General features: G+C 35.9%; 1 protein-coding gene across 7 annotated transcripts in view; it reads right to left on the bottom strand.

The window, feature by feature from the left end:
- Nucleotides 1-23,346, bottom strand: part of CCDC91 (coiled-coil domain containing 91) — a 182,910-nt gene that overhangs the window by 83,170 nt on the left and 76,394 nt on the right. For 5 of the 7 annotated variants that reach the window (XM_085233717.1, XM_085233727.1, XM_085233735.1 and 2 more), the window contains 4 exons: nucleotides 17,134-17,226; nucleotides 16,886-16,954; nucleotides 15,076-15,252; nucleotides 2,692-2,805 (listed from right to left, as the gene is read on the bottom strand). In XM_085233717.1, the coding sequence (XP_085089843.1) occupies nucleotides 2,692-2,805; nucleotides 15,076-15,252; nucleotides 16,886-16,954; nucleotides 17,134-17,226 (453 nt within the window). The remainder of the gene's footprint in view (nucleotides 1-2,691; nucleotides 2,806-15,075; nucleotides 15,253-16,885; nucleotides 16,955-17,133; nucleotides 17,227-23,346) is intronic. The other 2 variants (XM_085233749.1, XM_085233762.1) reach the window with 2 other exon arrangements.

Genomic DNA, 23,346 nt, shown 5'->3' with positions numbered 1-23,346 from the left:
AATGTGGATATCACAGAAAAGTTATTTATCATTTTTAACCAAAGTGCTTTCCTCTATATCCAAGTCTCATCAATATAAGAGGCACTCAATACTGTGTTATATCTATGCACTATAGATATAATCTAATCTAGAAATAACATTTGTTTTTATGATAATTTAAAATGGAAGTAGTGGCTTGTCATTTAATCCTTACTTTAGTGCCTGCCTTCTTTTTCATCTGTGTTAGAATTCACTGCCCTCTACTCATTTCTCCCTTACTCTAGCAAGACAGTAAAGCATAGTTTTGCTTTCAGTACTTCTGTTCAAACAATAATCTACGAATACTACAGAGTCAAACAAAATTTCAGAAAATTGATAAAGATATTTTCTGGACCTAGCATGAGTGTACCTCTGATGAAAAAATAATGTCTGGCTATTGGCTGTAGCAAGTATATTAAAATATGTTCTTTATCATGAAGGTTTATATAAACCTCTACAAATCTGATAGCTTTTGAAGATTTCTTTCACCAGATATAGCAGTATTTTATATTTCAGCTTTGTAGAACACTTGGGAACAGTAGTAGTTACACAGTAATTACAAAATAATAATAGGTCAAATTTCCACAAAACACCCTTTATAACTTAAGATATGTAGATTCTCATAGCAACATAAAGATTTTTCTAAGAAAAAATTCTTCCTTGAAAATGCAACAAATAAAAGAAAACTGAAGTATATATATATTGAGCTACTGCCAAATTAGTGCTATTAAAAAAACCTGAGATTATATTTGGAGTATTGAAAGATCATAATGAGATCACATTGTTTACTTTTCATTTATTTTCTCAAATGATACGTTACCAATTGGATTTTCATTTTCTATTTTAGTTTGCAATGTCCTTTAATCTTTAAAGGTGAAGATCTGATGACATTCTCCACTTGATTTAGACACTTTGGCTTGAATGCATAGTAAATAGTAACACTATCCTTGCCTTGGGCATTTTATTTTTATGATATCGTTGCTTAATTTTTCATTTCCCCCTCTTAATGTTTATTTTCTCAACCTCTCATTTCTAGTAAAAAAAATCCATGCTTGTCACCTGTTCATCCTTGAGAAAATATAGTGAAAGAGATGAGTCACTTTTTGTTTCACTGATACTGAATGAGACTTGTTTCTAGGTAACAATATCAAAAATATCATGTGCAAAACTAATTAATAAACAAATAGTGTCTTTATAGCTTCATCCTATGTATGGACAAATTTTACACATATGATATTGTTACTCCAGAATTTTATGAAACCTACAACAGCTCTAAAGAGTTTATGTTAAAAGAATGCTGATGAGGAAAGTGTATGGTTGAAGAGTGCTGCGTAAAGAGAACAAAAGAAAGAACAGTTATTTGCTTTTTGTTAAGAAACCTAGTTCAAAGAATCCAACCATCACACAGAAAATTGGTTTAAGTTCTTCATGATACTTTTACTTCCATAAAAGAACATGGATGAGAAAGGGAGGAACTGAGGGTAGGGCTGGGAACACAGAAAGAACATCCTCAGCAGAAAGGAAATATCTCAGCAATGCCTTGAACAGCTACTCTGAATCTTGGAACACTAACAGTTGCCTAAAACTGTTAATCAGCACAACTCAAAGTATATCCCCATCACAGAACTCCAAGTGAATGTGTGTGAAAGCAGAACTTTTTTATTTATGTAACCAAAGTACAAGTTAGAGAACGAAGATACTTAAGTCTAAGGGTATACTTCATAGGTTTCTAAGAAAATGCAATCCTGATTTGCCTCCAAAACAAAAGGATTCTAAAACTTAATTTCAAAACAGTGATGAAAGGTATGCTACTTTTGTAAAGGTATAACTGGAACTCTCCAAATAATTCAAGGAAAAAAAAATACGAAAGCTACGAGTTTTCACTGAGCTCTTTTAAAAAATTCTTTCCACAGGCTGTTTTTTACTGTAGTTCATAAAGCATATATATATATTTTTTCCTCTGACAGGTGCATGGCCTTTATATCTCTTATATAAAAGTAAAAAAGCTACCGTGCATAATGATTTGAAGATAAAAATAACTTCCCATCTGATCTTAAATACAGTAATTTTATAGATCTCATGCCAGAAAAAGCTAACTGTCCTCAGAAAATTTTTTATTGAATAGAAATATGTGGCAATTGAGTAATAAAGGAAAAAACAATTATTGCAATAACTTGATATTCAAGAACTCTATGAAACAACTGGAAATGCTGCTCCTACTAGATAAATAAAAACCAATTTTGTTTCTTTGAAGATGGTATTTTCTTTGTTTCTTGTATTTGTGAAAACTTCAGAAGGACAAGAAAGATTGACAGTAATCAGAAATGGAATAAAGGCAAGGAGCTCTAACTGTGGGTGTAGGTAGAAAGAAAATGGAGGTCTCCATTCCTAAAGACAGCAGAAATCTAAGAAATTAAGGACAGATTGTTATAGAATTTCCTAAAGAAAAAAGTAATAAACTAGCTAATTTATTCATTTTATTATTCTGCCTTTTGATTTGCAAAAAACCTAAAATTCTATAAATTGACATGTAGAACTATGTTATACTACAAGAAACTGTTTGAAAAATCTAAAGATATTACTCCTGGTTGTTTTTTTTTTTTGTGAATTTCAAGACAGATTTCAAGATTTCTCACTTCAGGAAATAAAACCCTTTAGCCTCTGGTAACTCACCCTTTTCTGCTCCTTAATATATTCCATTAGTTCCTCTCTTGTCCTTTTAACAGCTTCTTCGATTGCCTTTTCACTTCTTTTTTGCTCCTCCATTAACGCTTTCTTGATAATTTCCTTTGTAAAAGGAAAACGTTAAGTGTAAGCATTAAAAATATTTCATAAATGTAACACATCTCACCCTTTTCCTTCCTAGAAGTTTATCATGACCATATTCTGCCCCAAATTAGCATGACCCTAAATCAAATCTGATTTGGTAATAGAATTACATTGTAATAAAGAAAGCCAGGAACAAATTAAAACACCTCTATCACCTTAACAACATAAGTTATTTGCCCAGGAAACATCTTCCTGAACCAAACAGATTGTCCAAATGCTTAAGTTCCAACATCCCAAAGTCACTCATGAAATACATAACAATATTAATTAGCTAAGGTTTCCATTTTCAAAGTTCAGGAACACAAGAGGACAAACAAGATTACTGAAACATACAAAAGATTACATAATAGCCAGTCAAAATAATCAGTGTATGTTAAATGACTTAGATGAAGACAGAAAGAGGGGAAAGGAAAAAGGGAGATAGTGGATTATTTATTTACTTATTTATGTTTAGGACTAATCAGAAGACGTCACTGGATTTACCATGAACTATCTTCATCTCCATCTTCATTCAGGATATTCAAAAGCAGATGCAGCAAAAATAGTAGCAGTACGCCTTCAGAATGAAGGAGGGGTGGAATGTACTTCTGCTACTTAATATCACTAGATCCAAGCTTGTTTAACACATACACATTTAGCATGAATATTAAGTTTTAATCAAAATTTAATAGCATTACTATTTTTCTTTTGAAGATCACAAAGATATCATATCGCTGATTATAAATATTACTTTATTTTTTGTGAGAATTTCCAGTCCTAAAAATATAGGGATAAAAATTGGCTAAAACCCATGAAAACTGTTTCAAATATTCACAGAAATTCCAAATAAAATCATTGCATTATTTTCTTCTATGGGCCAAAATTCATATTCCCTATTACTGCACCATAGCCATGCATTACAGATCTTGTGAGTGAACTGAGAATCCAGTACATAATAAAGTAATTGATTATGAAAAGAGATGACCACTGAGGCAATGCTGCACTACATGAAAAAGAAGAATCTTGATTTCCTTCCTCACAAAACTAAAAGCAGTGCATTTTAAAGCATTTTATGATACACATCTGAAGTGGTGTTGGACTTTTTGGTTTTTCCTTTTTTGTCAGAACTCTACTGACCAAGGACTATTGATCTAAATGGTGTTCAAAGACCTTTTATTATATGCTATATCAACAGATATGATCCATTATCAAATAAATATTAGACCAGAATAGTGCCTACTAAGCAACACAGCTTGTAGACAGAAAGTAAAACTAAAAACAAAAAATTCACATTTTTCATCAATTAAAAAAAAAAAACCAACAGTGGAATTTTTTTAAAGATTTAATTATAAACAGACATTCAGGCTTTTGTCAAAATAAGTATACACTTACATACACTTACATACACTGTCAGGCTTAAAAGAAGACAATTAACTTTGCTGCAGAACTCTGAGTATTCAAATTAAAATATTCAGTTAAAATATGATACTTATTTATAAGAGGATTATGACTAGCATAAGGATAAATCCATAATTTCACAAATGTTTGGGAGCTCAGATTACAACCATTTTATTGCCTTGTTTATTTCAATGGTTTAAGGAACATTTGTCAAACTGAGCAGTGACAACATTTTTAAATACAGAATCTCAGAACACTAACATGCATTCTTAGTGCTTTATTATTTTTCGTATAGAATATTTTTGCAGGAACTCAGTTATGTTGAGTGTATACACTCCACAGAACAGGTGGAATGCTAAGGCTTTAGAGGTATCAGATAATTACAAAATTACATAATTCATCTACGCATATCAGAGTGACTTTACCATATACTTTTAGTGTACAAAATGAATAATATCACTGGATTGGAGTAATTGGACTAGATCTTTGAAACTCTTCAATTGAAGAGTTTCAAGTGAAAAAAATACTATTTCTAGCAATTTATGTCATTTCAAACAAATTTTAATTCAATTACCAAAGAAAAATCTTGAGACAAAGGTCTCTTTCATTTATGAACTCTAGCAAGACTAACAGAAAAAGTAGCAAAGAAAGTTACATGTTATAGAAATATGCTCTTCTCATATTCTCATGCCAGCTAAATTAGTCAAAAGTTCCCCAAATACTTTGTGTCATACTGGAATGGAAATTGATGAATTCATTTACTCAATTAAATTCTTAAAGGCAAATTACAAAACTAATACGGTGCTATGTATTAAAACACAGAAAATCTTGTATAAATAAAATATTTAAAAACAACAAACGTATAAACTTTCCTTGAGATCATGCTACTTGATACTTAAAATAAAAGCCCTACATGAATGAAGATTCAAATAAAAATACAATCAAATTCCAAAGTTCTACTAAAAATTACTAGTAAACAAAACCTACTAGCAATACATTTATTAGAGACTATTCTAACAAAGTTAATACAAAAAATGAAACTTAAATGACTTGTCTTCTATTTACAACTTCACTTAATTAAGAAGAAGCTCTGATGAATATGAAGTTTTGGATAAACGTGAAAACAAAGTTGCATAAAGTCCTGTTGAGGTAATAAGCAGAGTATACTATAATTATACTGCCTGTTAGTTGCAGCTCATCACAGCAAACATACATAGGCCTCTGTAAAAATAGTAGGCTGCTCAAAGCTATCAGAAGAGAGATTTGCTGTTGGATTGACAAACTTAGAAAAAAACTCCTGTTTAGTTTTAAGGAGTGGACTTCAATAATGAAGTTATTTATAATTTATTTATTAATGAGATAGATTGGAAATTGGGAAAATAAGCGCATTGGTATTCAGCAAATATTCAACAAAGACAAATGGAGGATATATATTGTCATTAGCAGTATATGCAATACAAATCTCATCCTTTTTGTAAGATGATGGCAGAGAGTGGGCACCGAAGTTGGTGATTATCCAATACATCATTTCTTTCCTCTACCTCAGATGAATACAGCATATATATTATACGTATGTTGTTCAACACATTGGAGGGGGAGAATTTAAGCAAATATGAGTCACTGTAAGAGAAATAATTCAAACAACATCCAATCACCTAGTTAACACACACATTTTTGCACTGCCCTTTGAGCTAATCACTGATATTAGATATTCTACACAATTTTCCACAAAAACCTCAGTCCAGGCTCTCAAAGACACCATCTTTCTTCAGCCTTTTTCTGTCAGTTATTTGAGTAAATTATCAACATACACAATGATTATTCAAATTCTGACACTGCCTATTACTACTGTTCAACAAAGTCCTAACTGCATGTATGTCTTCTCAGTGTATGTACTTACTTTATATTTTTATTTGTTCTTTCCTATAATGCTACACCCATCTTCAAAGTTTTTTTAAATTAGATTTTGATTGCCAAGGTGAAAATTGGCCTGTATTTCATCTTTACCTAACAAGGGTATTGCATTATTTCAACCATATATGGTTTTAGTGTTATTTTAATTAATTCAAGAAAAATTGAAAGCCTGGTTCTTTGAAAAAGGTGAGGGACAAATTGCATTTCAGGCGCGACTCGCTCTTTCTTAATATCTAATCAGAGGCCACATGACTAATTATAGCCAAAAGCAGCTTTTCTATAGGAAGAATATATGTACTATCTATGTATACATCAATTAGAAGACTAGAGTAGCTAATAAAAATTAACTCGATAAATCATATTCAAACTTATGTTTGAATATATATGACTTATATACCACAACTGCATCACCAGAGTGTGTGTGCGTGCATGTCCACAGGAAAACAAAAAGAAGAAAATGTAACAGAGCATGCCAATCAATACTCAGACAAAACAACAACAACAAAAAAAACAACAAAAACCCATCCAGATTTGCAGACACGGGATCAGGAAAGCCAAGGCACAGGCAGAATTGAACTTGCTGAGGGACGTGAAAAACAACAGGAAGACATTCTCCATGTACATTGGCTAGAAGAGACAGGCCAAAGCAAGTGTACCTCCTTCGGTAAATGTAAAAGGAGGACTGGCTTCAATGGACGAAGAGAAGGCTGAGGTACTGAATGAGTTCTTTGCCTCAATCTTCACTGGCGGATTCTAGTATTTCTCACGTCCCTGAGCCCTGCATCCCTAAACCTGTAAGTGGGGACCAGGGTGGTAAATCCCCCCCCACTGTAAGAGCAGAGCAAGTCCAAGACTGCCTCATGAGACATGTGTACAAGTCTATGGGGCCGGATGGTGTGCATCCCAGGGTTCTGAAAGAGCTGGCCACTCTCCATCGTATTTGAAAAGTCATGGCTCTCAGGTGAGGTCCTGGATGACTGGAGGAAGGGTCACGTCACTCCCATTTACAAGAAAGGGAGCAAGGAGGACCCAGGAAACTACAGGCCGGTGAGTCTCACCTCTGTGCCTGGGAAGATCATGAAACAGATCATCCTGGACGACATGCTTGATCATGTGAGGAATGAGTGTGTGATCCAATACAGCCAGCATGGCTTCACCAAGGGAAGACATGCTTAACAATCTGGAGGCCTTCTATGATGGAGTGATGGCATTGGTGGACAACGGAAAGGCAACCGATGTTATTTACCTGGACTTGAGCAAGGCCTTTGACATGGTCCCCCACCACATCCTTATCTCCAAACTGGAGGGATGTGGATTTGATGGATGGACCACTCGATGGATAAGAAATTGGTTGAAGGGCCACAGACAGTGGTTCTACATCCAGGTGGAGGCTGGTATTTGGGACTGGTTGGGACTGGTGCTCTTTAACATCTTTATCAATGACATCGATAACGGAATCGAGTGCACCCTCAGCAAGTTTGCTGATGACACCAAGATGAGTGGTGCAGTTGACATGGTGGAAGGAAGGGATGCCATTCAGAGGGTCTTCAACAGGCGGGCCCAGGTGAACCTGATGAGGTTCAACACAGCAAAGTGCAAGGTTTTGCACTTGGGCTGGAGGAATCCCAGGCATCCATACAGACTGGAAGGAGCGGTCATTGAGAGCAGCCCTGCAGAGAAGGACCTGGGGGTCTTGATGGATGAAAAGCTTAACATGAGCCAGCAGTGTGCTCTTGCAGCTCAGAAAGCAAATGGTATCCTGGGCTCCATCAGAAGAGGGGTGGCCAGCAAGGATAGGGAGGTGATTGTCCCCCTCTACTCTGCTCTTATGAGGCCCCATCTAGAGTATTGTGTCCAGCACAAGAAAGACAGGGAGCTGTTGGAGAGGGTCCAGAAGACAGCCACAAAGACGATCAGGGGACTGGAGCACCTACCCTATGAAGACAGACTGAGGGATCTGGGCTTGTTCAGTCTGGAGAAGAGAAGGCTGCAGGGTGATCTAACTGCGGCCTTTCAGTACCTAAAGGAAGCCTATAAGCAGGAGAGGAGTCAACTCTCTAAAAGGGTAGATAACAGCAGGACAAGTGGAAATGATTTTAAGTTGAAGGAGGGAAGATTTAGGTTGGATGTCAGAACTTCTGTTCTTTACTATGAGAGTGGTGAAGTGCTGGAACAGGCTGCCCAGAGAGGCTGTGGATGCCCCATCCCTAGAGGTGTTCAAGGCCAGATTGGATGGGGCCCTGGGCAGCCTGGTCTAGTATTAAATGGGGAGGTTGGTGGCCCTGCATGTGGCAGGGAGGTTGGAGATTCATGATCCTTGAGGTCCCTTTCAACCCTGGCCATTCTGTGATTCTATGATTCTGTGATATGATTGTTGGCAATTTTATAGGAACATTCTTCTGTTTCCACACAAGGATGAGGTGGCAGTAATACATTTTATCTAGGAAATACAACACAGACTACAATGACAATATTTTTTCAGAAAATAGTAACTTTCAAATTATAGTTAATTAATTCAACCTAAAAAAAAGTGCATGCAAAGTGTTATTTCATATTCTCTTAAGAGAAATTTAAGCATTGAAAGTTGAAAAATACGGCAAAGGCAATATAAATTGCACATGAATTCAGAAAAGCAATTTTTTCTCCATTTTCTCCATCACATTTCATAATATAATTTTCACTATTGTAATAGGGTCAGGGGCCATGATATTAAGAAAAATGACTTCTGGCAAAAACCCACAAAATTTTGAACATGAACGGCAATGCTGTGATAGGCCAAGACCGTTGCTGAAAAAGATGTTGCTTTTCCTTCCAAAACAACACTCTCTCAATCAGTCAAATAAAGTTGAACAATTTATTCCTGGAATTGCAACATTAAATGTACCATTGTACTGGCATATTATGAAACATAGAACAAATGGAGCATTTCACATACTGCCTGCATCCCCAACAGGATTTCATAAGCTATGCAACAGATAAGAAACAGACAAAGAAAAATTGATAAACAGATACTATTTTGTATTCTGTATATTTAACAGGCAGTGCACTCAATGTCCTGTATATCATAAATGAGAAGTTTCAAAGACTATTTCAGGAAGTGAAATTAATATCATTGTATAGGTCATTCTCAAGTACAAAAGCATTATAAAACATGTAAAGGCAATGTTAATATCATGGACTTCTTATATGTAAAAAAAAAAATGGATCTTTCAGTAATAAATATAACTAGAGTGAAAAAATGAAAAGAAAGTTGAAAATAATCTCTGATGCAGAGATAGAAAGTAGCACACTGCCTATTTATCAGAGAAAGACCAATGGAGAGATCACACTAAAGGGCTAGAAAAAGGCCTTTAAAGTAGTACTCTAAATCTGCAAACAATAATTCAGTCAGGGAAAATAAAGATTGTATCTATGTGGCTAGAAATGTCATATATTGCAGATCTGCTGCATAAATGACCAGCAACATCTAAACAATTATATTTAAAATCAGATCTGAAACAAAGCCAATATGGAGTCCAGAAAAACAAGCAACAATGTGCATATTGAAGGTAATAATAAGTATTTGGATAGTCAGAAAGAAAACATTAAAAATCTTCTGAGTTTAAAGTGATAGTGATGCATTCACAAGGTAGTACCAAATAGAGATATGTTTTTAGTTTAGACAGAAAAAAATGCTCAAAGCAAGCACGTAGCAAAAAGTACCTTAGGCTTCTAAATTCAATACAAGCCAAGAGACAGCACAGAGCAGTTACCTAACCTGGGAAGGAAATAGTCATACAGAAGAAGCATAAATACCAAATATCACAGAAAATAATTGATAATCAACTACACAACACAGAGGTTCTAATTCCTGTTGACTAAGTTACCATTAGTTACCATTGTGATTTTGCCTTAGTGCTTCTGCTCCTGTCTAAGAGGAACAGATTTTGTTGTTCTTTTAATAAAATAGCTTTGGATGGTTGTTTTTTTTTTTTTCCTGTAATTGTTTGCAGTCTTCTTTAGAGTCTCACATAAAGCACACATGGATAATGGCAATTATGAATTCAGGCTCCTTTTCCCCCAAGAATCAGGGTAAAATGCAGTAGATTCTATGTGATACTTTAAATACAAGCCTTCAAGTTACAGCATAGACCTGAAAATCCAGGGCTCACCCTTCAGATGCTTGCTATTATTTCAATTTTAAAGATTTCTTTTAAAACTAAAATTGTCAGGCATAAATTCTTATTTTTTCTTCTCATTTATGTAATTAAGTGTTTAGTTTTGTGAAATTATAATGCTACCATGCAGAGAGCTAAAATAGCTACATACAACTCTCTGCATTATAGTGTTATGGTTGCTCTAGCTAATGTTATATGTACTCTGCATTGACAAGTAATTATATGAGGCTTGGTCCAAAAGTAATGCCTCCTATTTTATTATGGTAGCCCATGACATCAGAGGCAGATGATGGTGGTATGACAACAGAGGTTGGACTTTCCCACCACTATTCCATTACATATTGTTGTCATGTGAGAGATGAAAGCAGAGGTCAGTCTGACAGTATAAAGTCTAATCTGGAAGTACATATGAAGCAAAGGTTTGGAACTGAATTCCTCCATGTGGGAAAAATGGCACTGATTGACACTTAACACTTGCTGAATGGTTTTGGAGACCAAAGAGTGAGCACAGTGAGGTGGTAGGTGGTGTTTCAGCAGTGGTGACAGTGACATTAGGTCATTTCCACTGCTGCAGATTCTTATGGGTGCAGCATGCAGGCTCTTGTTCATCGCTGATATAAAAGCATAGCTAATGTTGGTGACTATGTTGAAAAATAGTGTTTTGTAGAGGAGAGTTTGCTCTATCAAATTCTGTTATTGAGCTTGTAATTTCTGCAGCAATAAACAGGAGGCATTACTTTTGGAGTGACCTACTGTATAGTTATTTCTACTTTATTGAAATTGTTATTACTTTACTTGCCCTATATCCCCCATTTTTCACTTTTTTACTATCCAGATTTACTCTTTTTTCCAAAGAGTAAAACTAAGTGGGAAGAAAATCTTTTAACAGTGGAAAGCACTGTTCATTGTCTTTTCCACTTACATTTATACCAGTTGCTTAAATGCCATTTTGAGTTCTATATGGAAAGGTTCAGCTTTAGCTAAGTTTATAGATCCTATGTATGCACTGGGCAACCTCTGCTAAATAAAAAAAAAACAAAAACAAAAACCAAACTTTAGATAGAAAATTATCAAACTAGAATACTTTATTTCAAGAATTTCACTCAACACTGAGAACTACAGTGCCTATTAAATCCTCTTTGCAGGGAAGCTGCTACTGAAAAAAAAAACAAAAACAATCCAATATACCAAAATAAAAGATAAATGCTGGAGACATGCCAGCCTAAATTTAGCCAGCTAAACATCCTCACCTATAGTAATTTTTCAACGTTTTGCAAAAAAATTACATAGTTACTTTGCAAGTGTACGTTTTATTTAGTTAAAAGATGACTTGCTTATTTCAAGGAGAGCTTATTCTCTCCAATCTAAGCATCATATTTATGATGTCTTATTCTTTTAATTACTTTTAAAAAAGGAAGCTTTAACTCAGAATTTTTCAGTTATTGTTTTCACTGTCAGTTTATCTTTACTTTGCATATTTGGTAACAATATTCTTGATATTGATAATAGGTTAATCATGGTGATTATAATTCAATCACAGATTATAAAGTGGGACTTCATCTCAAAGAAGATCATAAAATTTAGCATATGTTCAGACTCTTTCATTCTTCGTTCCTAGATTTACCTATATATTTCATGACTGCAAGCCATTCTGCCTCAACTATTTGCAGTAGTGTACATGACCCTTTCCAGCTTTTCAATTTTGCAGATGTATAGCATTAGCAAAGGAAAATTCCTCTTTAATACCATGCTTGACATAATATTTTGTTGTTCAAATTATTAAAACCAATCTCTTAAAAGTAATTTGCAGCATGATAAAAATTCAATTGTAATCTAAGTCTCTATTACAAAATTACTAATGGGGTAAAAGACACTTTTAAACAAAATTTTTTTTTCTATCTCAAACACATTCTTCCTGTTTGTGAGAATTTGAAAAGGATAGAGTTTTGATGAGAACAAGGCTTCTCCTTCTTAGTATTAAATTCCAAACTCATGTGTTGGTTTAAAAGTTAGTTCTATTGTAATAACAGTATTCCCTGTAATGCTGTTTTTATATGCCTGACACTAAAAGACATATTTTGCATGTTCACTTACACACATCCACACTTGTTTCATTACTTGGTGCTAAACATAGTATTATCAAATGACAATTCTGAAGCAAGAAGCGTAAAGAATTATACAATGAGATATGAGGAATTAAAAGAGGCATCATGTTACCATAATTTTACATTTAGATGTCCAAAATATTAGACTATGCCTAATGGCCATTACAGGGCTGACTTGACATGTCGACTATGCAGTCTGAACAACAATTGCAAGTAAGTGAATAGTTTTTATACCTCTTGTAAGAAAAATCTTAAAGAAAAAAAATGCAAATAAGAAACTAAGTAGAAGGCTCTATAAAACCACTGTCAGTTGACAAACTGCTTGATGGTAGTTCCAACTATTTTTCAGCTCTAAATCAAAGTCACTTCTGACAACTTCATATTTGGCATATCAGCTTTATATGGCTTTCTTTGTTGCCAGATTGAGAAAATTTTAGTAGCTGTAGAATGTTTATAAGAGTAATGGCTTATGGAGGTAAGTAATTTCATAGTAGAAATAAAAAGTGAAAGTTTATGCAAAGAAAAGCATTCCATATGAAAGTCCATCTTTCCTGAAGAACTTGCATTAATAAACCAGAGATTAAAGAGCAAAACATCAAACGTGTTACACTATTTATATGAGAGAACTCTAGAAATCTCAAGAAAAATCTACATTTTACTAAAGTGAAAACAGATTAAATATTTGAAAAAAGGAACCTAATTCAAATGAGAAATCATAATTCATTGTAAGAGAAATCTTTCCTCTTAACATCAAAGTTGTCAGAGCTGTTCAGTATTAGAAAAAAGAATTAATGATGCATAACTAGATCAAAAGGAAGAAATTTATGGGAGAAGTACTAACAACATTCTCCAATAACAAAGTACTACTCAGCATCACAGTATATAACTGAATAATCTAACATAATCAACTGCTTGATTAGCTAGCATCCTAAGCTGAAAAGTCCTCCTGAAGTCCTGAATTTCTTCCTTGGAAAAGCTCTGACATCTCACTATTTAAGATTTTGCCTGAAAATATATCAATCAATACTAAACTACTAATGTTATGCTGCCCGTGATTATTTCCAAAGTAACAAGAAACTCCAGCAGTATGTTCCACCAGGGGAAAAAAAAAAAAAACACCTACCTTGAGTCACTTGAATATATTTTATGTGCAACCCAAATACATAAAAGTAGAATCCTGCCTGACCTCACACACTCAACTATGAGACCTATTCCCTGATGAATCTTCTCATTTGACAGATGGCGCATTTTGTCCAAGATGCACAAGTTTTCACAGAAGGATAGAACTACCTGCCTTAGAAATAGCACTAAACTGCACATTAATTTGATGACACATTCATTTCTATTTCCTCCTACTACTAATCTCTTCATGTTCCACATGGTATAAAACTATGGTCTGTCTTTACTGTTGTACGCAACTGTTATTGTTCTTTCTGCTGTTAACAGCTCCTCTGCACCACTGGTACCAACAGTCATTCAGGGTAGTATAAATGATTTCTACTGTAGCTAAACCTTGAGTAGTGTTCTTAGCTTAAATTTAGCTTTCAAGTCACTGGATTATCCTTTGGTCATGAAAAGTTTATCATAGTAATGCTTATCACAGTAAAATTACTACTTTGAAAACTGACATCCTATCAGTTTATCTTTGAATTCAAAAAAATTAAGCCTGTTACATACAAAACAAAGTCATTTATACTAGAAATGTACACAAAACAGATGCAGATTATAATAATGGCTTTGCATCAAAAAAACTTTGTAAATTTGGTTAGCTGTGAGATGAATATTTCTTTTAAACACTGGAAACGGTAATGGCATCTGTTTGCAAGGAGATGGGTTTTAAACATACATGATATTTTATCCTATTCTTTAAATTCTAAAGCTGTGTGGTTTGTTATTTTTCTTTTTTTTATTTTTCAGCATGTTAAAAAAACATCAACATAAAATTCCAAGATTTGAATGAAATACATCTTGAATCTTATAGTCCAAAGAATTTTAAGCAAGTAGGCCACCAACAAAACAGACTGTTCCTTCAGATATTTTGACCAGTAGAGACTACAGAATTGAACTTTTGGAAGAACTACTTAATTTGAGATCCCTACTGTCTCGTAAAGTACTGTGCTAGGAATGCTCCTCTTAATACATACCACTATCCCTACAGAAGCATTTGTCTAAAATATAGCTCTAAAAACATTGGTTTGTTAATGTTTTAGGTTTCTGATTTTAATAATCCTCTTTATTTTGTACCTCCTCTATATTTTATCTTAGTAAAACATCCTTTTACTAAGAGAGACAATGGGATTCCAGCATAATAAGGAATAAATGTAACTTTTCTTCCATAGGTATAAAAATGAAAAAGTCACATAAATAATCTACAACATAATGTCACTATCTTAACAATTTCTCTTGGGCTCTTTTGGAAGTCAGTAAAGAAAACCAGGCATTTACAGTGCACAATTATCTCATTTCAATACACATGCCTCAAAAAGTTGCAGGAGCTATGTTCTGAAACTGCCAAATTCTTTCCAGTCCAAATGGAAATAAGTTATGAATGCAGTGCATATCAACAAGCAGTGAAAAACACTGTATTATAAGAATTTTTCACATAATTAGAAAGACCTTAAAAATTAAATATAAACCAAACAAAGCAAGTCCATAGAAGAATAAAATATACTAACTTCATTATGTTTTCTTTGCTCTTGCATTGCTTCCCAAACAGCTTGGGCAATCTTTTTGTTTTGTCTCTCATGTTCTGCTTTCCACATATTTCTTTCTTCTTCATGAATCTTCTCCATGTTTTTCCTTTCCTCCTCTACAGCTTTCAGAACAACCTCCTGTACTATTTCTTTTTCAGCCTTCAAAACAAATCAAAAAGTAAATGAAGAAAATAGCCACTGCGGGTGCTGTAAGAACACATTTTACTTTTTCTAATGTGATCAGTGAGCTGACAGGATATGAGAAAAATAGTTTTACTTATGAATTATGAACTTTAATCCATCTTAAATGCTACTAATCTTGTGCTACCACAGGACAATGACTTAACAGTTACAAAATTAGAAAGCTGCAAGCAAAGATCTTAAATGTCTATTTGGGTATACCGTATCATAACTAGCTTGCGTTCTGGGATCACAAAAAAATAACATGGAGCAGAAACCATGTAAGTGTTGGTGATATTTATTCACACACTACATCATCCCTGACCATAGCATGGGGATTGGAACTAGATGGTCTTTGAGGTCCCTTCCAACCCAAAGCATTCTATGATTGTGGGACTTCCTATAGGAGGCTCTAATCTTCAAGAATTTTATCAAGTCCAAGGACAGTATAAAGACTACCTTTGGCAAAGTAGCCAATGCATACTTAAAACAAATGCGTCTTCCATCCCCAAACTCTTTAGCTGTGCATACTAAAAGAAGTATAATTCCATATTTTTTTAGTGCTTATATTCAACCATTACATCAGAAGAAACACGCTGAATTTGAAGTAAAAGGGGCAATGCACAGCTCTATACAAGCTGAACCATTCACAAATACATTTATTAGCAAGATGATCTACCATTACACAACATCTACAAATAATGTCATGCTGAAGTTCAAAACAAACGCTGGCTGGCAGCTCGCTCCTCCTTATTTTAATAAGCTATAGGTCTTTATTATTATTGATGATAATATTGCAACAAGTAAAAAAATAAAATTATAAAAGGCCATAAATATTAGGTTCCTCAAATTCATTTATTTGAAAATAAAGCTGTTTCTTGCAATTCATTAGAACCTGATTTTTTTTATCAATTTATAAAATATATTAAAAATATAACCAAAATCAGAAAGGTCCTATTCAGATATTTTATTATACTCGCATTTTCTCCCAGATTTTTTTTGTGTTACTGAGAGAGGTGCCATATGAAGATTTAAAGGATGTACAACTATAAACACTGTGCTAGGTAACTTTCATTACTAGTTTTCTCAGATCATTACAAGCAACTGAAAATTTGTACTGCATTCTGTACCAGAATTAGAAATTACATACAGTTTGTTGAAATGTTTGTATTTTCACCTGATTTCACTGTTCTGTCCTCAGTGAAAATCACCATTTTTAACAAAACTTAAGTAAGATACAATGCTAACTGTCTTAAGATCAATTGACCTTCCCACCTAGCTCTTCAAGTTGAGAGATACTGATGCTAATTGAAAGACAGTAGAAACACATTCAGGTAGCATCAACAATGGAACTGCAGTTTTCTATCATCTTGTAATAAACTAATTCAGAGGTTAACTTAAATAGATGAAGATAGCTTACACAGACTATCTCTATGAAAACATAAGATAAAGTAGATCTATTAATTTGCTTATTTCTATACTCAGACTTTCCTTTAAACACAGATGAGAACATAACATTTGACAAATTTGGTTATAAAATGAGTTGCTAAACCTGGTATTTGTAATGACATACATGGAATTTACTGTGTATTTAATAGCTAGCAAGAGATACCTTTGCAGCAGCTGCCACAGCCTCCTTACTTCTTTTCCTTTCTTCATCCAAACATTTGTCCAGCACTTCCTGAAAATATTACGAAAAATTCAACTGCAATATCCAATAGAGGAGTGGCTAAAAATAATTTCAGTCAACTGCTGAAAAGGAAAAATCCATTTTCCTGTCAATAATTGTGACAGAATCATTGCCTATGAAATCTATAGTGTGCACTGGAATCATTTTTCTTTTGTAAATAAAAGCAATACCTTATGTTTTTGTGACTGCTGCATCAAAGCTTCTTCTATCTTTTCTGACAAGACTGCCTTCTCTGCTTCTAAAATGTCAAGAAGTCTCTGATGCTATTGGGAGAAAATATATTATTTTAACAACAGTTTGCAAGAAAAACAGACAAAAACAACTCACCCAAGAGACTTAGGGTTGTTGGCTGCTTATAAAGCAACTCAAAATTTAGATTTGGTTAAAGGAAATATACAATGTGTCTTTAACTAATTCACTGACAACAGAAACACACAATAAGGAGAAATGTTTTACTTCCCGATTATCTGATATTTCCTCTCAATCTGAACTGTACTAGAAAGGAAGTTGAAAAGAACACTATATATAGCAATATTTCTTATAAAATTTATAACAATAATCCAAATAATCACCCATTTTAAATAGTTTATTTAAACAACTGCATAAATTATATTTGTAGTACCTCTCAGTTAAACGTATAGTAGAACACGACTGTATTCACTTTTAGCCCCCTGTGATAAGCACTTTGAAAGCCAGAAAATGACAGCAATGAGAGCATTGCATCAAGTTTTCTTGTAATCTGAAACATTTTTTCAGGAAGTGAAAGACTATTGAAATGAAGTCCTGGAGCTGGCAGGGTTCATATAGGTAGGTAGGGTAAAGGTGTATCTACTCCAAAGCATGCAACATTGGCAATAAACAGGAGGAGCTGGAAACCATCTGCAGCAGGCAAACTGTGACTTAGTTGCTGTTACTGAAACATGGTGGGACTGCTCCCGTGACTGCAGTGGAGTGCTGCAATGGATGGCTATAAGCTCTTCAGGAGGGACAGGCAAAGAAGGAGAGCTGGTGGTACGGCTCTCTATGTTAATGTTTTGATGTTGTTGAGTTTGGAGCTGGTTAGGTTGAGTCTATATGGGTAAGGATCAGAGGGAGAGTCAACAAGGTTGACGTTCTGGAAGAGGACTGCTATAGATTGCCTAATCAGGATGAAGAGATGGATGAGGCATTCTATGAGTAGCTGACAGAAGCAGTGAGATCACTAGCCCTTGTTCTCATGGGGAACTTCCAACTTTCCTGATACATGCTGGAAATGTAATACAGTACAGAAGAAGCAGACTATGAGGTTTCTAGAGTGCGCCTGGAAGACAACTTCCTGATGCAGCTGGTAATAGAGCTTCCCAGGGGAGATGCCCTGCTCTAGCAGGTCGCAATCCTGCTCTTCACAAAGGATTGGCAGGAGATAGGGAGGTCAAGAGCTGCCTTGGGCAGAGCAACGATGAAATGGTAGAGTTCTTGATTCTTGGTGAAGTCAGGAGAGGGGTCAACAAAACTACTACCTTGGACTTCTGAAGGTTAGACTTTAAACTGTTCAGGACACTGGTAGGTAGGGTCCTTTGGGATTCATTCCTGAAGGATAAGGAGTTTAGTAGACAGCTGTCAAGAAGGAAGTCTTAGAGGTGCAGGAGCAGGCTGTCCCCCTGCACATAAGATGAGCCAGCAGATGAGAAAACTATGAGGACGAACAGGGAACTTCTTCTGAGACTCCAGGAGAAAAAGAGTCTACCTCCTGTGGAAGGCAACTTGGGGAGAGTACAAAGAAGTTGCAAGGATATGTAGGGAGGAAATTAGGCAAAAACCAAACTTGAACTCAAGCTGGCTGCTGTAGTAAAAGACAACAAAAAACTCTTTTACAAACATGTTTTATCTTAACATTAAGTGGAGGGCTAAGGAGAATCTCCAGACTTCACTGGATGCTGTGGGGAATGTGACTACTGAGAATAAGGAAGAGGCTGCAGTTCTCAATGCCTTCTTTAAATCCGTCTTTAAATGTCAGATCACCTATCTTCAGAGTATACCTACCCCTGGACCTGGAAGCTTGGGATGGGGAGCAGAATATACCCCTCATGATTCAGGTGGAAATGGTCAGAGACCTTCTACTCTATCTGGACTGTCATGAGTTCAAGGGGCCAAATGGGATACACCCAAGGGTTCTGAGGGAGCTGGCAGAGGTGATTGCCAGCCACTTTTCAACACCTATCAACAGTCCTGGTCAACCAGAGCGGCCCCTGAGGACTGGAGGCTTGCCAGCGTGTCTGTCATATACAAGTATGGTCATAAGAAGGATCTGGAGAACTACAGGCCTATCAGCCTTGGTGTCAGGGAAAGTTATGTGATAGATGTCCTTATTGAGATTACACAGCGTGTGTGATCAGCAGGAGATCAGGCCCAGCCAGCATGTATTGATGAAAGGAAAGTCCTGGTTAGCCAACTGATCTTCTGTGATCAAGTGACCCACCTAATGGATGAAGTAATGGATGGTTGACATAGTCAACCTATACCTCGAGCAAAACCTTTGACACTATCTCCCACAGTATTCCCTTGGGGAAGATGGCAGCCTGTGGCTTGCATAATACAAACTTTTCTGGGTAAAGAATGATTTAGAGGGTCAGGCCCAATGACTGATGGTGAATGGAGTTAAATGCAGCTAGTGACGGGTCACAAGTGGTGTTCTCCAAGGGTTGGTACTGGGGCCAGTCCTGTTTGATATCTTTATTGATATCTGGATGAGGGGACTGAGTGCACCCTCAGTAAGTTTGCAGATGAAAACAAGCTGGGAGGAAATGTCAATCTGCATGAGGGTAGGAAGATCCTTAAGAGGGATCTAGATAAGCTGGATCCATGGGCTGAGGCCCCAGCTGTATGAACTTCAACAAGACCAAGTGCTAGGTCCAACACTTTGGTCACAACAATTCCATGCAGCACTATAGGCTTGAGGCAGAAAGACTGGAAGACTGTGTGTAAGAAATGGACCTGGAGGTGTTGGTCATTGCTCAGTTAAACATGAGCCAGCAGTGTGTCCAGGCAGCCAAGGCGGCCAATGCCATCTTGGCTTATATCAGAAATCAGCAGGAGCACAGAGATGATAATCCCCCTATACTCAGGTTTGGTGAGGTCACACCTCAACTACTGTGTTCAGCCTGGAGTCCGTCACTAGAAGAAAGACAAGAGGCCCTGGAGTGTGTCCAGAGAAAGACAATGAAGCTGGTGAAGGGTCTGGAGCACAAGATTTACGAGGAGCAGCTGAGGGAACTGGGATTGTTTATTCCAGGAAAGAGAAGGCTCACGGGAGGACCTTATAGCTCTCTGCAACTACCTGGAAGAAGGTTGTAACGAGGTGGGGGTCAGCCTCTTTTCCTGTGTGTCTAGCAACAAGACATAAGGGAATGGGCACAAGTTGCACCAGGGGACATTCACATCAGATATTAGGAAAAATGTATTCTCTGAAAGAGTGGTCAGGCACTGGAATGGGCTGCCCAGCGTGGTGGTTGAGTTACTATCTATGAAGGTGTTCAAGAGGTCTTTAGGTGTTGTACTAAAGGACACAGTTTATTGGGGAAATATTGATGGTAGGTGGATGGGTGTACTTGATGATCTTGGAGATCTTTTCTAACCTTGGTGATGCTATGATTCTAGAGTGACCCAGTAGTCTACATGTGGTTTTACAATCTGTTACAATTTCTAAACATGATCTATTTTTCAATAAACCAAGTCTGCATTAGAAATAGTGTGGCCAGCAGGAGCAGGGATCCTGGACTCAGCATCCCTCTGTACTCAGCATTGGTGAGGCCGCACCTTGAATATTATGTTCAGTTTTGGGCCCCTCACTACAAGACATTGAGGCCCTGGAATGTGTCCAGAGAAGGGCAACGAAACTGGTGAGGGGTCTGGAGCACAAGTCTTATGAGGAGCAGCTGAGGGAGCTGGGATTGTTGAGTCTGGAGAAGAGGAGACTTCATTGCACTCTACAACTTCCTGAAGGGAAGGTGGGATGAGGAGGGGTTTGGCCTCTTCTCCTAGGCAACAAACAGGACCTGAGAAAATGGCCACAAGTTGTGCCAGAGGAGATTTAGATCAGACATAAGGAAAAACTTTTTCTCCCAGAGAGTCATCAGGCACTGGAATGGCATGCCAAGGGAGGTGGTGGAGTCGCCCTCCCTTGAAGCGTTCAAGAGGTGTCTGGATGAGGAGCTACAAGATATGGTTTAGTAGCTTGTGGTAATGGTAATGGGAGGACTGTTGGACTAGGTGATCTTGTAGGTCCTTTCCAACCTTGTGGTTCTATGATTCTGTGATTCTAAGCATCTGAAATACAGGGGTATTGTTTGCAGGAACCAAGTTGTTCTCCAAAGCTAAAAAATGTAACTGTAGATTATTACTGCTTATTGACAATTATTAGCAAATCGGTATATTTTGTTAGATATTGAGTTGATATATCATAACCTTATAAGCTATATTTTGCACACTTCAGCACTTTTACACAAATACAGACAAATAGTCCTTTCATCAGCATTTCTAAAAAACTGCCATTGATCTTTCATGAATTTTATTATTGTTTAGTTAGAAGTAACTCTAACAGCAGTTAGAAATACATTTCCAAAATGCAACACTGTTTTTGGAAAAAAAAAATTACACTTGTAGAATAGAAGACCTATAGGTTACTTAATAAAATAACAATACTTAACAATCCTTCCAGGGTAAATATGTAAAGAGGCATTTCCTTATGAATTTATTTAAAATAGGTCTTAAATGAGCAGGCATGCTAATGGTAAATACCTGTGGAATTAGCAGCAAAATTCACCTTGTGCTTATACTTAATTATAAGTAAGTTAAATTTATTTTTGTGGATTTCGTATTTTCAAACACTAAATGTATTATTTAGGGCATTTATAGATTTTTTTTTTCCTCATCAACTCAAAGTTGAAACAATGGATGAATTTCATTAGCAAGATGTTTTCAATTATTATTGACTGCACAGATGACAAATCTGTTACTTCGCACTTGTTTAAAAGAATGACACAATAGAAAACAAATATATGCAAATTTGAATCAGACATTCATTTAATTTAAGTTCGCTTATGTAAGCTAAAAGCTTCAAAATTCATTGCTATCAGTTAAGAATCATAGAGAAATTCTCTAAGGAGTGCTTATTAAAGAAGATCACTTCTAATTAAAACACAACTAAATCACAGTAAACTCTGTAAGCAAGATTAGAGTTACTAGCCTAACAGGTGCCAGTATTTCAGTTCAATCTGACTTCTAGGTTAGATATGAAGAGATGGTGTATTTCAATTTGCCATAATGGACCAGCTTCCATGTGTATGCATGTTACTCTGAAAGTAATGCCTCCAATTTATTTCCATGGGAATTACAATAGATATAAACAGCATGATAACACCGTTTGACAGAGCAAACGCACAGCTACAGAACACTATTTTTTCAACATAGTTGGCACCATTAGCCATGCATTTTCACCAGTGATGAACAAAATTATGCGTGCTATGCCCACAAAAAACTGCACCAGTGGAAGTGACCCAGTGTTGCTGTTGCCACTGCCAAAATACACTACCCACTGCCTTACTTTGCTAATATCCACATTTTGGTCTCCATAAATGTTCAGTGTTGACAAATGTCAATGGGTGCCATTTTTTCCTGCATGGAAGAATTCAGTGACACACTTTGCTTCATATGCACTTCAAGATCAGATTTCATTTTGTCAGACTGGCCCTCTGCTTCCGTTTCTTGCACAGTAACAATATGGTGGGAAAGTTCAACCTATACTGTCATACCACCAACATCTGCCTCTGACATCATGGGCCAACATAATAAAATAGAAGGCAAAACCGCCATTCAGAGCTGCCCTTGTATTTTACAACACTCTCCAAGGAATTGTGATTTTCAACATTTATATTTCTGGGCACTTATACACATATCAAGAAAATTTTGACAAGAAAACATACAGGCTCATCCCGAGTCCTGAAATAATACAGAGATTTGCACTGATACAAAACAGAACACATCTATATGGACCGTGGAGACAACTTGTATCTTTTCTCCTAACAGTGGAGTAGAGACCTCTATGATTACAGCCTTATGTACAACCATAACCTCACTTACATAGCATTTTACTTTTTTAGAAGACTATAGTAGATTGCAATCCTGAAAATACAGAAATTGAGATCGACTAATTTTTATTACATGAAAATTTCAAATGTTCTAATATTTAATAAATTTCTGCAGAAACAAACAAAAAATCTCCTTTGCTGCAAAGAATAAACAACTGCTTACTTGAACAAAACAGGAAAAAGTTACAACAGCCAGCCATTGTGACAGTAATGAGTTTAGTAACAGCTAGACCCAGTCAGACACAGTACCAAACTAAA

This window comes from Meleagris gallopavo, chromosome 1 (genome assembly GCF_905368555.1).
Source record: "Meleagris gallopavo chromosome 1, MGAL_WU_HG_1.1, whole genome shotgun sequence".
Lineage (NCBI taxonomy): Eukaryota > Metazoa > Chordata > Aves > Galliformes > Phasianidae > Meleagris > Meleagris gallopavo.
Note: the sequence above shows the minus strand (reverse complement) of the source record. Positions and strands in the feature narration are given on the sequence as shown.